The sequence below is a fragment of the Squalius cephalus genome, assembly GCF_949319135.1.
Source record: "Squalius cephalus genome assembly, chromosome: 20".
Classification (NCBI taxonomy): Eukaryota; Metazoa; Chordata; class Actinopteri; order Cypriniformes; family Leuciscidae; genus Squalius; species Squalius cephalus.
The window spans coordinates 20,453,728-20,470,700 of NC_137141.1; the positions used below are offsets into that span (position 1 = coordinate 20,453,728).

At 37.1% G+C, this 16,973-nt stretch overlaps 1 protein-coding gene across 3 annotated transcripts in view; it reads right to left on the minus strand.

Moving 5' to 3' along the window:
- Positions 1-16,973, minus strand: part of abch1 (ATP-binding cassette, sub-family H, member 1) — a 29,853-nt gene that overhangs the window by 11,581 nt on the left and 1,299 nt on the right. For 2 of the 3 annotated variants that reach the window (XM_079852764.1, XM_079852766.1), the window contains exons 2-7: positions 12,496-12,635; positions 11,078-11,237; positions 10,810-10,964; positions 5,379-5,486; positions 3,390-3,483; positions 55-129 (exon numbers count right to left, since the gene is read on the minus strand). In XM_079852764.1, the coding sequence (XP_079708890.1) occupies positions 55-129; positions 3,390-3,483; positions 5,379-5,486; positions 10,810-10,964; positions 11,078-11,237; positions 12,496-12,635 (732 nt within the window). Of the gene's footprint in view, positions 1-54; positions 130-3,389; positions 3,484-5,378; positions 5,487-10,809; positions 10,965-11,077; positions 11,238-12,495; positions 12,636-16,810; positions 16,941-16,973 lie in introns of those variants that run through there. The other variant, XM_079852765.1, reaches the window with a different exon arrangement.

The window sequence follows — 16,973 nt, forward strand, 5'->3', positions numbered from 1 at the left end:
ATACCGAAACATAGTGCATGTACATGCATGTGAGGCATGTGTGTGTGTACTCACTGCTGCATTGTGTTGCTTCATAACAGCATCTGGTGGACCTTCAGCTAACAATCGACCAGTCCTCATCAAACCCACCTACAGAGAGAGAAACAGAGAGATTTTAATAGTTCCTCCACAAGTTCCTCTTTCATAGCTTAGAAGACTGTTTCTTTCAAGTACAAACTTTGTCTCAGATGATTTACTTACAAATATCCTCAAGGAGGACAAGTGAGACAATTGCTGACAAAGCAGGAGAACAGATATAAATTAATGTGGACAGCATAGCTCAGATGATTTGTTCTTATAAGAATTTGATGAGAAATATTTGAGCTCATAATGAGATCTCCAACTTGGCAAGCCTGATCACAGTTTGAGAGACTGTCTCTTTTGACACGCCAAAGGAGACACGTGAGATGTGCTAAAGCAAAAGTAAGACTAGAAGAAACAATTGAGATCTTATTTCCTAGAGGTAGAGAATGAGAGAGACAAGATGCTAAACAGAGAAAGGGGTGGGTCATGTTGTTATGTAAGGAATAGTTCTCATATTTAGGAATTTACATCACTGTTCTGGGTAGGTGTTACTTTAGGACAAGTGAATATGTGAGTGTACAGTAAATAAGCATGTTATGATTGTGTCTTTGGTGTCTCTGTGTGTCATTTGTTAAGGCGAGACACTACACGTGAATAGGGTAAAATTTTTAAATAATAGATATCACCATGAAACTTCCTCAGTTGATTACTTACACAAGTATATAAAAAAATGTATTACAAGTTTTTGAAATTTGTATGTTTAATTATGCAAATTAGGCATTATCTCATTAAATATGCACAATTTTGCATATATTTTTGGTAGATAGATCTGAACATATGATAAAGCCATGTGCAAAATTATTTTTTCATTTTGTTTACACACAAGATGAAAAAAAAAAATCAAATTTAAGGATATATGCTTTCATTACCAAAAATCTGAGGGATTTAAGGATATATGCTTTCATTACCTAAGAAATATACTGTCCATAGCCTTAAAAAAATAGATTTTCGACATATTTTTTTAATTAAAATGTCACATAAATCAGGCCAGGAATGATTTATTAACAAATCCCTCTGAAAATATCTTCAGAATACTGCTAAGTGTATAACTGGAAAGTTTGGTGTACATAGGTGCTTACATAGGCTGAGATGTTTGTACTGGAGAATGACAAAAAACTCTTTTTGAGAAAACTGCATTTAAAGATTTAAATGGCTCTAAATGAGATTTCGTCATTAGATTTAAATCCCCCTTTGGACATTCACGATTGGTTACTGATAGAAAGGAAATACCCATGTTTAGGTTACATAGCGTTGTGCAGGAGACTCAGAGCTTTACAACGATACCGGTCATGACAGACTTCAGTAAACAGACGGAACTCGGCAGATCGCGTTGGAATGCTAACTTCCTGGTAAATTCGGGAGAAACTTACTGCCACAAGTAAACAAAATGTTGAAAATATACATTAAGATGTTTATTTTATTACGTTTTCTTTATAGCAGCTTGAAAGAACACATATTGAAGGAGTAAACTAGCCCAAAATCTCAAAACTGACCACTGCATGAAAAATCTATATTTTTGCCTGCCATGTCTCGCCTTAATGTGACTAATAAACAGGATGTAGCAACTGTCTGGCTGACGCTACACAGCCAGTATGGCATGACCTCAAGACAAACTGGTGAAACAACAAATTGAATGGAAATAAAATTAAACAATAGTCAGGTAGCTTAAATCTTTGCAGATTCTTCTCCTAGAATGTGTTGTCTGATGTCTACCAGCACCTTTTTTTGATGATATACACAGTAATGTCCCTAATTATTGCAAGAAATAGGCTTATTAGTAGTCTCAAAACCAGCATTATGAAACAGTCTAGTCAAAATGCTAAGCAGCATTTAGTGCAAATAAATATTTGCTAATTTCAAACATAAAAGCTCACCTGAACATTTTTACCAAAAGCTAGTTAAGGTTATGTAATAAGCCACAGTATAAAGTACATTTGGCAATAAGCCATGACTATAATAAGGGATTACAGAAAGGAATCTGTATGAGTAATACTGACTGTATGAGTAATACACACACACACACACACACACACACACACACAATTAAATCATGCACTTCTGTTCAATATCCTTCCATTTAAACTGAAATGTTTTAGGCCTTAGTGAAATTGCTAAAATTGGTTTGTTAATACTAATCATTTAAATTATATCACAGCATCATGTAGAGTGAGGTCTGATAAGGTCAGTTTTAAGAGTTGGAGTGAATTCTGATTAGGGTTGCAAAGGGGCGGAAAATTTCCGGTAAATTTCCATGGGAAGTTAAGCTGGGGAATTTGGGAAATATTCATTACCATGGCAACCGCTTACTCACTCTGAAAGTAACTGTACACACAAGAGACATATAGATACATTATTTAAGGTTATTTCTATTCGTTAGAATATTGATATGAACTTGTTGTCAAGTAAGCCCCGTTGCGAGCATGTGCGTCTCTCTAAACTTTCAGTGTGCTGCACTGCTCTAGTTGACTTCTGTGCCTTCCTCCCTGAAAATATCACGTTAATTTTGAAAATGTAATTCCTTTTGTGGATCCTCTTGGTCTGTCTTCATGTTTCTTTGACAAATATCAGTGTCTAGTTAACCACGCCTACTTATTTACATGTTGCGGTATACACGGAATAAAAAAATCTGTTACGCTGGACATTTTCTTCCGCGGTAACGATATATACCATCATACTGCCCAGCCCTACTTATGTGGTAAATAAAGTTATGCTAGCTTATTTAGCATCTAACCTATCAGCTTGCTATCTACTAGATGAATACATTTGTATGTGATATTTGCAATTTAAACATTTAATCAATATATTTCCCCATAATATCATCAAAACTTACTTCACTTTGTTTAGTCCACAGGCTCAAATGTGTGCCTTCAATAGTCTTGTGTTTTGGGCTTCTGTACATGTGATGGAGGCATGCACAGTGCCAGTAGGGGGTGTGGTCTCAATAGCCATGCAGTAAGCAGTGTGCTAAGTGCATGTGATTGAGGAATGGCATGGATATTCAAGTGTATTTGAATGGCATCTGTTTGTTTTAGTCAAGATTATGCTAAAATATACTTTCCTCCACTATATTTAAGTTCCCTATGAAGAGCCAACCTTCAACTTTGAAAATTCCCAGTTTATTCCCGTTTATTCCCATAAATTCCTGTTAATTCCCTTAAATTCCCATTAATTCCCATGGAAAGTTTCCATCTTTGAAAATTCCCAGAATTTTGCAACCCTAATTCTGATACAGGTTTGTAGTAGGTCAGTTCAGGATGGTCTCTTACCGTATTGGCTTGTCTGGCCTCCTCAATGTAATGCGTTGTAATAATGACGGACACCTGTCCTCCTCTTACAATGTCTACCAGGTGCTGCCATATCCTGCAAAAGTGGAAAGTTTGTTGCATGAGTGCAGTGCTTTTTTTAAAACGGGACTTCTGTCTTTATGAGATTTACATGTTTGCATTTGGCAGATGCTTTTATCCAAAGCAACTATTCATGCATATACTTTTTATCAGTACGCACATTCTCTGAGAATCAAACCTATGAATCCACAAAGCTAACACAGGTGAGATTTGAACCCAAATTCCTTTAAAATTTTTATATGGTAAAATATGCCATGATTTAAACTACAGTTCAAAGGTTTGAGGTTGGTATGTAAAAAAAACAATAAAAAACAATAAAATAAAACATTTTATTCAGCAACGCCACATTAAATTGGTCAAAAGTGACATTCATAATTTTACAAAAGATTTAGATTTTAAATAAATGCTGTTATTTGAAACGAAATGCATCATCAAGCAGTATGACGGTTTTCAACACTGATAATAATAATAATAATAAAAAATGTTTAATAACAATAATAATGGGATGTTTGGGGATTGTTTTATTGTTATTTCAAAATCGAAAGAAGGAACATGTAATGTTCCATGTTTAACAATATGTTGCTTTATTCCTTCAATAAAAAATTGAATTAAAAAAATTACCAACCCCAAACTTTTGAACGGTAGAGCAAATGTAGTAAATTAAGGCTTTTAGCGCAGTACACAATGCATAGGTTAGTATCTTACAAAGCAAAGCTCCCCAAAATGTTTGCAGGCTTAGACAGGCTTGGCCCATAGTCAATTGTGTAAGAGGATTTCAGCAGTTCAACAGAGTCCCACCAAAGTATATGTGATCTCAGCATAAAATTTAACCAATTTATCTCCAAAACTAAATACAAAAATATAGAAAATCTATTAAAATATGTTTCATTTGATGTAAGCTTTTCTAATCAATAAAACATTTTAATTAATAAAGCCACTGATATCACATTCAGGGGTCTGCGGTTGAATATATAAAAAGTTTTTAGTAGTTTTCATTACACACCTGGATCTATGTTCTACACAGTAATTGCGGCATCATATAAACCATGCAAGAATGTGACACAGTGACCCTCTTTTTACCCATACAGACTCCTTCCTTTGTGGCTACTGCTCCTTCTACATGTTCTTTACTTCCTTTTGTTCATGAATTACTCAAACTCAAGAATAAATGGGGATTGTCTGAGAACTTACAGCATAAAGCTCCTTTTCTTGAAAGGTTTATAATGAGTTATTATGGTTTGGAATCTTGAACCTATACATTGCAGGATAATCCTAGGCATGCCACATACTCAAGATGCGTTTGCATGGAGATCAAACAAAAGCATGCAAAAGAGTCAACTGGGATTTGTTTACCAAGCATTGTGAACGATCTTCATACTACAAATGCACTGAGGCAAGCCTTTAAAATGTTTCTTGAATAATTATAATATTTAAAATTATAATGACCTTCAGGGTGTGAAGGTCTAGGTTTTATTCAGCAGTGGAACAACAGATACTGGGAAAGCCTTTAATCTAATAGGAATGCCAAGAGGAATGGCACAGGTATACATGCAAGCTAAAATGTTGTGTTGAAATGCTTGAGAGAGAGAGAGAGAGAGAGAGAGAGAGAGAGAGAGAGAGAGAGAGAGAGAGAGAGAGAGAGAGAGAGAGAGAGAGAGAGAGAGAGAGAGAGAGAGAGAGAGAGAGAGCAGAAGAAAGGAGTGGTACAGTATAACAACCTCAGAGTCATGTTTTTAGAATGCAGTACAAGGTTCATCCACAACACAAACACACACACACACACACACGTAAGAGACAGACTAGTAGTGCAGGTAGATCAACGAGTGCATTGGAGAGTTAGTGAACGGGATGGGAAGAAGCTGTGGAGGATAAAGATGGATGAATACTGGGATAGAGGTATGTAGTGCATACTTGGCCCGCAGAACAGGGTCCACTCCCACAGTGGGCTCATCCAGGATCAGAAGTTGTGGGTTCTGAAGCAAAGCAGCTCCAAGAGAAACACGCCGGCGTTGGCCTCCACTGAACAAAGTGAATAAAAACATATGTATGATCAGTTATGAACTGTCATCAAAAAACTAAAATAAATGTTGTTAAAAAACAACATTGCAGACACCTGTACTTGTTTACAATGAAATGTATTTTTCTATGAGCTGTAATTTATAGTAAACATTAAACGAAATGAAAAGAAATTTCTAAAGTAAAAAAAAAAATACATAAAAGAAAATAAGTAGTACAAAAAAAGAACAGGTTGCAATAAAATATAAGCAATAACAAAAACGATAAAATATAAGGTCATAAAGTGTTGATTGACGCTCCCTCATTTTCCTTGGACCTTATTTAATGTCACTGGCCCACCGGATGGCCCTCAGCCATTACAAATTTAAAACATTAAAGGGGACCTATTATGCAAAATTCACTTTTGTATGGTGTTTGGACATAAATGTGTGTTGGCAGTGTGTGTACACAACCACCCTACAGTGATAAAAATCCACTCACTCCTTTTTTTTAAATCCCCATAAATCATAAGCAGTCTCTCCAAACAACCTGTTTTCAGAATGTGGCTTTAGTGACATCACTAAAGCCACAGGCCCCGCCCACGAGTGTTGACTGACATACCGTTACAACTTAGACCCGCCCTGATCGAGTTCACTGCGAGTTGTACACATCAGCCATTGCTGCAGCAATGCACTCACGAGAAGCGTCGAAGCATCTCCCAAGCGTTGAAGGTGTTGTAGCTGGATGTATTCATTCACATAGCTCTCTCTATTTACTCTTGAAATCTGCTAGCCAGTGAAGACGAGGTGGATTCATTTTGTTTTCAAAGAAAATGCTCCCTCAACTCTACATACATTTATGTAAGTTACTTATGCACTTCTTATACTGTTTACTCAGCTCTAACAGTGATTTTCTGAAGAAAAACTGATGCTTCATCTTTTGTGTGACATACAGTAAACTTTATTAAACTCATCAGTATATTTTGTGTCATCATTCAAACAATTCAGATCGTCAGACGGAGTCCTACAGCAGGCTTGCATTAATAGTGTATACAAGCAATGCCAAATAGGTTATAATCGTAATTAAACTAAACTATACCTGTTCCAACTCCATACAGCATATATTCTCTGACTCTGTAGGCATTTTTATGGTCGAAATAAACACCATTACTGTGACTGTCTGTTTTATTATTGTCATCTTCCCTGTTCTGGCTCTGATCGCGGCTGCTTAGGCTCCGCCCCCTGTGCCGTGAACCAGCAGCTCATTAGCATTAAAGGAGAAGCACTAAAACAGTGCGTTTTTCACAGACCCAAAAAATGATGATTTAAACGTGCTGTAAATAAAATTCTGTTGGGTATTTTGAGCTAAAACTTCACATACACACTCTGGGGACATCAGAGACTTTACATCTTGTGAAAAGGGGCATAATAATCTGTGATGGATTTTTTAATAGATAAAATAGTAAACTGTATATTAAACTAACCATGTTTCTAACATCTAACCTTATTTCTCTTTTTAGGCTTAACATACTAACACTTTGAAACACAATGTACTAAAACGTTCTGTTCTTTGTATTTGAATGCCGCGGCCGCCATACCCTTTTTACTTTGGTTGTGTGTGTGTAAAAATAACAAATATGGGAAATGAAGCTAAACAGATGTCTAAACTTGAAACCTTGTGGTTACCTAGTAACAAGAGGGCTTGTCTAATAAGAACCAATCAAATTGTGGGGAAATTAAGTAATGTTTCATGTCATTTTTGCCATTCTCTTATTTTATAAAAACTTGTATTTGTGTTCGCTGGTGGATTCTCAATGGAATTTGTCTGAGATCTTCCGGCCTTGCTTCTTCTTGGGAGATTCTCTGGAGAACTGCTCTGAGATCCCCCGGCCATGATTAAAGCATTTAAAGGACATTTGCTGAAGTCTGTTTGTCGATCACTGCTATGCAGCAAGGAAGCTAGTTAGGGGAACAAGTTAGTTAGGTGACTCGGCCGACGTCGACTGTAGAGTATTGAACGGGGACGTCGATTGTAGATGAGACCCAGATAGACTAAACGTTGACTGCAGACGTTAGGGGACGTCGATTGTAGACGAGACCCAGGTATGTAGTTAGGTTTAGGGAAAAATCTACCACATAACCACAAACTATATATCATTTGAAAGCTTACAATCTCTAGTTTTAATATTCGGTGACTGATTTTCAAAAGTAAATTACAGAGGAGCCGTAATTTATCAGTTTGCAACAAGAATATTTTCATACTCCTAAGGCGTGTTCAGACCTTTATTTTGAAATAGCGATGAACATTAAAAATCATGAAAGATTGATAGAAACCTCAGTTTGTTTTCATGCCAAGAGTTCAAAAGATAACATCCATTAATTTTTTTTTTGAAAAAAAGGTCTGAAAATGTTTTAAACATAAAGAAAAAAAGGTAACACTTTATTTTACAGTGTCCATGTTACATATGTTACATGTACCATAGTAATAACAATAAATGATGCATAATTACATGCAACTAACCCTCAACCAAATCCTAATCCTACAGTAAGGCACATGTAGTTAATTAATATTACTCAGTACTTAAATGTATAATTACATTGTAACAATGACACCTTAAAATAAAGTGTAACCGAAAAAAAATTATAGATTCACCATTTGTGATACAGCGGCAAGCTATAACGCATACATGTTCTTTTTATGTGTTTATTAGAGGTTGAATTCATACCAAAATCTGCCAAAGTTCCCATACTACTTCTCAATAGAATGTCTACTTCATAAATTGTATAAAAATTATGGAAATATATGGTTCAGATCACTCAAACCATCCATGGAAGGTGCCCTAGTATGGTCAGTAATGGAGTCTGTTTGTCAAAAAAAAAAAAAAAAAAAAAAAAAAAGGGGGGGGGGGGGGCGGTTACACTAAAACTGATATAGTAGTGGACTCTGAATGGTGTTCAGTCCAAATGCAAAAGCAAGTTTTATAAATAATATTTGGCACAGGAAATGCTTCTTATTCCTAACACATCGAGCAGCCAACTATTACACTAAAAGGCTATAAATTAACATTAATTAAATAAATTAAACGATAATTAGCAAATCACAAGGCATCACAAGACCTACCAGAACTCCACCTTGACTAACCAGACCTGTTCAAAGAGAAACTGACTTTGACAAACTAGTGTAATCTCCAGGGGTGCAAACACATGTATGGTCAAAAAAGAGAGAGGTAATCGAAGCCCTCGTCCCGCGGCAAATATCCAGATACTACATTGCCACCATCCCCAACCCACCCCTATAGGCACATAGAGTCAAATGAAAAGAATAAATAATTCTAAGATGATTAGGGTAATTGTGTAGGGTAGGCCTAGTGCATCTGCATAAAAACTAATAAACAAAATACAAAAATAGGCTACAATAAAACACAAATACACGAGAAATAAAGCAGTGCTTTATGTTTTTCAGGTAAATTAACTGTATTAAGTATTAATACAGTTTATCTTTTGACAAAACGTGATTTTTCTCTTTCTCTTTTGTTGTTTGATTAACTTTGGTGACACAAACAGCTACAGGTATATTGGGTGCTGTCCCTTTAAGACGAATGCACGTATCTAATACCGGTAATGACACGCATCCGTTTTATTTTGACTGCGTTTACGGAGAAACTCGTTGAGACGGACACTGGCTTATTTTTTCGTGCACTTCTGTTCAAACACAAATAGATCAGAAATAAAAGGGAATTCAGTGTTCACGGACTTCACGTGCTGTCTGCGACTGCGTGGCTCTGTGCGCCGACAGACCATCTACATTTGGATGTTAAACATAATATATATAGCCTGATACAGCAAAGACAACGTCGGCAGTATTGACGGCAAAATAGGCAACAGAATATTTCGTTCTGTAGGCCTATTGACAGGGGCAATATTTGTAAATCGATAATTAGGCCTATTTTTTAAATTACAATTATATATGCATTTGTCAAAACCGAGAAACTTTCAAGCATCAAAATGTAATTTATTAATATGTATTTGCGCCTTCTATTTTGTCTGAAAACTTCCAACACTCTTGCGTGTCGCGTGAAAAATAGGCGTCGGTTGCGGTTCTATTTCTAGCACACGGTTTCGGCGCGGCTCGAGAAGTGTGTGTGTCACGCAGGCATTGTGCTCTAACACAAGCTCTAACCAGTTAACATGAGAGCAGCATGAGAGCCGACATAAAAACGGACACTCCACGCCACGCAGAGAGAAATGTGATGCAGCGGCAGATCCAGAGTGAGACAGAAACACTGGTTCACGCTTGCGCACATACTGCTGGTTTGCTGATTCGCTTATTTCCTATTTACTTGTTGGTGGACGCAATCCAGAATTACTGTTGGTTAAATTCTAATCAGATATAATATATATAGATATAAATTATAATCAGACCCTCTCAAACCATCAGACCCCCCCCCCCCCCCCCCCCCCCTAAAAAAAAACTCTTCGGATCTGCACGATTCACACAAGTCACCCAAACTGACGTGAAAAAAGCGGGAGGCGCCGAAAAGCGCGCTGTTTGCACCCCTGAATCTCTAAGAACTTCAGTTCCATTGTCTTGCTTTTCAGATGAACCCAGCATAGAGCCAGCTCATTGCTATGAAAACAAAACCAGACAGATCTCATCCAGAGGACAACACCGAACTAAACGTTTAATGCTGCACATCACTCTGCCTTAGTGAAAGACAATCTCCTCTGTGTAGATAGGAACTTTCTTTTTAAAATAATGTTAATAATGATAAACCTTATTTCCTCCAAACAGTGGACACACAACACAGTCACAAATAGCACAGAGGAATTAACTCATATCTCACTTCATCTACCAACATCTGTGTCAGATATCTTTAAATGTCAACAAACATGCATTAAACAAGTGTACTGTATTTCATGATCACCATCTTTTAGATTCATTCAGCTGTAATTGTCCACATAATACCAACTGTAGTTACATGACCATTTGACCCTTATAAGACCACTATTTTCCCAAATGTTTTGAATGCATGATGTAATTTGGCAAGCTCTGATGAGAACGTTGCTGTCAGGAGAGTCAACAAAGAAAACTGGGTCACACATGATGCCTCGTTTTTTTTTATCCTCCTCGCTCTCTCAGAATTCTGTCATTGTTTACTCAGCCTCATTATGTTTCAAACCCATTCATTCCAAACCCAAAAATATCATTTTATTTTTTTCTGTGAAACACAAAACTTAAATTTCAGTCTGTTTCTCATGCAAAGCTATTGTAACACTTCAGAATAATACTAAAATTAAAAATTAAAAAAAACATTGCAACAATCATTGAATAGCCCAAGTCATTCTACCTGAGATTTTTCACAAGGCTGTCTTTCTGCGGCAGGTCTAAGAAGTCGATGAGGAAATTGATCCTGGCTTCTGTGTCTTTAGATGAAAGGCCATGAATTCGACCGTAAAACCATAGTGTGTTGTTGATAGTGAACTCATTGTAGAGAGCTATGTCCTGAAGGCAGATAGAATGAAAAAACAGAAAGAGAAAAATATCAAGAGGACTCACTTGTTAGAATAATCATACACTAGGTTTTGCGGGTACACCAGTCTCTCCTCATCTCTCACCTGTGGCATGTATCCCACCATCCTTCCTGGCACTTCATGTCCTGGGAAAGCTGGTGGTTTCCCCAGCACTGAGATATGACCACGAGATATCTTTAGAGTTCCCACAATGCATTTCAACAGCGTAGTCTTCCCACAGCCACTTGGCCCCAGCAGCCCATAACTAAAGACATATCCAAAGAACAAGTCATTCCTCCACAGAACATTAAATATGACAAGTAATTCCAATCCTTTAGGCGCCACTGAGTAGGTCAACATATATAATAGCGGGGGGTCAGTAAGATTTTAAAGTAAAGACATATACAATTTTACATACAAATAAATGTTTTTTGAACTTTCTATTCAATAAAGAATCCTGCAAAAAATATATTACAGTTACCATAAAAATACCATGCAGTACAGAAGTTTTCAACATTGATAATAATTAAAAATGTTTCCTGAGCAGAGCACTAAATCAGCATATAAGAATGATTATTAGAGGATCATGTGAAACGGAGACTGATGCTGAAAATTCCACTTTGTCATCGATAAATTACATTTTAAAATACATTCAAATATTAAAAAACATTTATTTAAAATGTAATAACTAAGTATTGTAATAATAATTACTGTAATAAATTACTATATTTTAATTTCACAATATGACTGTTTTACTGCATTTCTGTCCAAATAAATGCAGGCTTTACTTTCGAAAACAAACAAAAAATATTACAGGCTCAAAACATTTGACATCTGAAATAAAGTTAGAAACAAGCAACAAAATACAGACTCATATGCTCAAAAGACAGATGGGTGATACAGTTGTCTGTGAGGGGATATAGGAATAGGAAGAGAGAAATGTTAAAATAAGACACAGAAATCAAGCAGAGAACAGCAAAAGATCTACTAGCTTTTCAGTACACTCCACCATCAAAACAAGACTAGAGCTATAATTAAAATAATTACAACTTTTCTTTCTCTAAAATCTCATTCAAACTACTGTCTGGCAGGCAGTGATTTTTCACAATGTTTTGAATGGAATTTTGGGAAGATGCAGTTTTACAAACATAATTTGATCCACTTCTGCGATCAGTAACTTTTGATATATAGAGCAAAACAAAAGAACAAAGACAAAAGAAAGTTAAAGCTGCCACTGCAGTAGCATCGCAGCATCACATTCACAGATCAAAGGCCAGGTTTTAGATTCTTCAACCCCCCAGTATGGAGTATTTTAGAGTTTTGTTGTGGTACTATTGCAGAACGCCTAAGGGACGAGGCAGTGGAGACATATGAATGCATGTATGTGACATGTCACATGAATATCATGTCAACATTTGAGCATGTTTTCCGGCATAAAATGTGACCATGCAAGATTGGTGTAACCTGAAGACATTTGTAAACACATTTAGAAAGAATGTGAACAAAGAACATACTGGACTCACATTTGGCCCTGAGGTACTGCCAGGTTGAGATTGTTGAGGACTTTAAGCTTCCCATATGAGCGACACACATCCCGACAGTGGATTGCAGCACTGCAACTCCCGGCCTCCAAGTCAGTCTTCATAGTACCGCTCTCCAAACTCTACATATAAAGAGAAGGAAATCAGCTAATTCACATTTGCTACAAATACAGCATTGACCAATAGTGTAAAATGAAATATCTTTTTTTCTTTTCTTTATTGTCTATAACAGTGGTTCTCAACTGGTTTGGTCTTGGGACCCACATTTTCCCATGACCATTAAGCCACGACCCAATTTTTTATTTGAAATAAATAAATAAAAAACTTTTTTTCCAAAGAAAGTGTTTGTTTATTTTATTTCTCACATCTTTTTAGATAACTGATATAAATCTAAGACAGGTTTGTTAAGTATTTTTGCCAGGTCTTCTTAGGAAAATGGAAAACCTTCTTAAATTGGTTGTTACACATTATTAAGCAAGTCACAGTTCTCATGCAATATGGGGAGGAAGAAAGATCTTTCTGAAGATAAAAAGCATGCAATAAAGTTGCATTTCAGCCTAACCAAATGACACAAAGAGAATGTTAACAGTCGGTGTAAAAATACATGAAGACTCATTTTAAATAGTTGTATTCGTTGACGAATGCTGTGCTGCAATGGATGATCTAGATCAGTAGTGTACAATCCTGCTCCTGGAGGGCCACTGTTCTGCAAAGTTAGGCTCCAACCCCAATTAAACACACCTGAACTAGCTAATCAAGGTCTTACTAGGCATAATAGAAACTTCAGGCAGGTGTGCAGTTGCAATTTCTGCAGGACAGTGGCCCTTCAGGACCGAGTTTGGACACCCCTGGTCTTGATGGATGGATTTCTGGATGGTTGGTGAATGTCCACCCTGTTCCAACAAGACTGCAACGTCAGCAAGGAGCTTGCGGGAGATGATTTGGGCTGGAATATTGAGATGAAAGGTCCCTTTAGGGTCTCTGAGGGTGTCAAAATGACTTAAGCAAGATATGTTGAGTTCATAAATTATTATTTTACCATTTTACGCTATGATATAAAAAGAAGGATTGTCCCTTCTGAAATGAAACGATTTCCATGCAAGACAACACATTCATGCTGCAAAAAAAACCACTACAATAAAACTGTTTGAAAATGCATTTCTATAACTGTTTCTTTTACTCCAGAGACACCAGCAACTTCAAATACCTGTTTGCTGCTAAACTGTTCATCTCTATTCCGTTTTCGCAAAATATTAGTTGTTTTCATGCCTTTTGTAAGGCATTGCACCATTTCATGTTTTTAATCTTCAGAAAGATCTTTCTTCCGCCCCATATTGCATGAGAATTGTGACTTGCTTAATAGTGTGGAACAACTCCTTTAAGAAGGTTTTCCATTTACCTAAGAAGGCAAACTACTTAAAAAAACTGTCTGAGATTGATACCAGTTATCTAAAAAGATACGAGAAATAAAAAAAACGTTTTCTTTCTTTGAAAAACTAAAATCTGAATGTTTATTGTACAAAAATCTACTGATATTCGTTTTCAATGACTCTTAGTTTGCTTTCTCTTTGTTCCCATTCATCATTTGTTGCTATTCATTGTGTTCGATCACACATGCTGGCTTTTAAGTTCGATAGCAAGTGTATTTAAGTCTTTTAGTTTCTTCAGTTCTTTGTTGTTTGTGCCTGCACACTGTTACGTTGCCTTCTATGGTTTGGATTATTCTACTCATGTTGGATTATTCTCTTTTGATTGGTTTAATACAGTTACTGTGCTGTTTACTACCTAATCTCATCCTTTATGGACCTGTATCCATGACAGAACACCAGACCAAAAGAAAAGTGACGGACTATTTAGTATTTACTCACCTGCCTGACTTTGCTGTGATTTATTCCCGTCACCTGAAACCTTTTCCTTGTTTACTGGAAGCGATGTTTACCTGCATAACTACCTGTTGGAGGACTCGGTTCACAATCAAGTTTCTGTTTGACCCCTTTGTTTCCCTTTACAATTTTCGGATGCTGTAAAGTCAGCAATTTATAAAGACTCTGTTTAAAGGAAAAACTGCTGTACCTGTATATACTTACCGCTATCCTAATGTTTTGGATTCATGTGTTGTGGATTTCCTCATTCTGAACTCCTTTAATTATCCTGTGAAAAGGAGAATACCTGCCTGCTTGTGCTCCTCTGTGTTTTTTCAGTTGAGTCAGTAATAAAGCTCCTGCAACTAGGTTCTAACAATCTCCTGAGATTGGTGTGTTACAGATAGACCCGACCGTCAACATGAACAGGAGTTGTTTACGAAGCAGTTCTGTGCTATATATTCCAGAACGGCTGGGATATCAAATCATATTTCGAGGAGTTCTATCCATACTGCCATCTAACTCCCTGGGATGATCAACAACTGATGGATTTGTTTTTGTAGTGGTTTGGACCCACACTTCACCTCGTGGATACCTGGACATGGTGCTGGGGATGAGTGCATCTTCCTTCACCTACCATGGGTGAAGTGTTTGAGGACAACAATCCCAGTCTGACAGCAGTACAACCTGAAAGCAGTACAATTCTCTCAATTCAGGTCTTTCCTTCCAGAATCACCAGTTTCATTATTCTCCTGTCCATCCCAAGCTCCCTTGTCTCTGCCCGTCCTGTGTCAACCAACCATAGAGTCCGTTCTTGTCAAAGAACCGCCAGAGTCTCCAGCAATCATGGCCGCCACGCCAGAGTCTCCTACTATTCCCCAATCCAGGAAAGCAGCATCTAATAGTACGGATCTGTCATCTAAATTAGCGGTCCCCCCAATTATGTCAGCACAGGCGGCAATGGAGAAGGTTTCCACACTTTTCCCTCTCCCCTAAAACATCCATACCAGCCTAGAAGTCCTCTCCCGAGTCTCTCCAGAGTCCACTCCAGTCCCTAAACACAGTCCAGAGTCCACTCTAGCCCCGGAGCTCAACCAGGAACCCTCAAGTCATGTTATTACAGGACTGCCAAGTGGTCCCAGCATCACTGCACACTCCGCGACCAACTCAAAACTGTCTTGCGATCCACTTTTTGAGAAACACTGGTCTATAGCAACGTTTTGCACTGCATGACTTATAAACCCAAAACAAAATATGAAGCCTCATTTCTGATCCTTACATTGATTTCTCAGCAACAGCTCCGATTTTGTAACTTAGTATGCTCTTTCCCGATGGAGCAAACTGGGTCATCAACACTGTAATCTGTAATCTCTCCAGCTCCAGATTCTTTTCACAGAATCGCTCACTCAATCTCTGCAAACTTAATCCCAAATTTTTAATCGCACAGAAAATACTATCAAGATCACTAAACTTTGCATTAAGGCTGTCCTGAAGAAAGGTAGACTGATGACTTAGATTTGAGCACATTTGGTCAATTCTATTATTATAATAATGTTACTCAAATTCATTAAGATTTAAAAATGAATAGTGTATTTGTGGGCTTTAGCCTAATTCAAAAATGTTTTGGTGGTGCAACTGTCTGGAGATTGTAAACAAGAAAAGTCCCATTAAAATGCTGACACATCAGTGTGACAGGTCCAAAATGAAAAAAGTTATGTAGCCTACACTTATTTTTAATTACGTTGTGTACACTCATACACTACAGGTGCAACCACACAGTATTTTTCCTACTTCAAACTTTACATTTTAGAGTCATAAAATAAAATATTGGTAGAACATAGTTTTGCTTATAAAATGTATAAAAACACAACGATTAGTTTTAAAGTAGGCCTAGACTATTTCTCTTTTATTTGTCATCGACTCATGCGTTTATAGTTCTCGTTTATGGAATCCTGCTCACAGAATGGTGGTGGTGGTGGTGATGTGAAAAGAAAACTGTCTACAAGAATCGTTCGAATGGAAATAACCTGGAAGTCAGCTGAGAATTTCGTTTCAACAAAGCAATTTTGAGCAGCTGAACTGGTTTGGTATTCAATATATTCATTGTTTTAGAGGAAGTCCCTCCCTCTGTCACATCACCTGCCTGAAGCTTCAAGCTGCATTGAACCTGTTTGAGTTCCTCAGACAAACTTTTCAACAACTTCCCTTTTTACATGACCCCATCAGTGATATAAAATGCAATTTCTTCGTTAAAATATGATTAAAGACAAATTACAACAGATTACAAATCATTAGTTTTCATAAGATGAAATATAGTTTCTATGCAAGTTCAAAAGAGCGTCTGTACATTATGAAATAGCCTTTTAAACGGTTATAACCAATCTACAAAAACGTAGAAAGAAAAAGATATTTTACTGTATACCAAGCGGGCTTACAATCCTTGAAGAAAAATCACGTCGATTAAATGAACAGTCCAGCTGTCCGATCGGGAAATCCTGCCTCAGCTTTATATCATGACAGGTGCAACGATGCGCAGCGTTTGTAACCGCCGGCCACAGGATGACAGACAGTCTGTAGATTTGCCTCCTCCACAAGTTT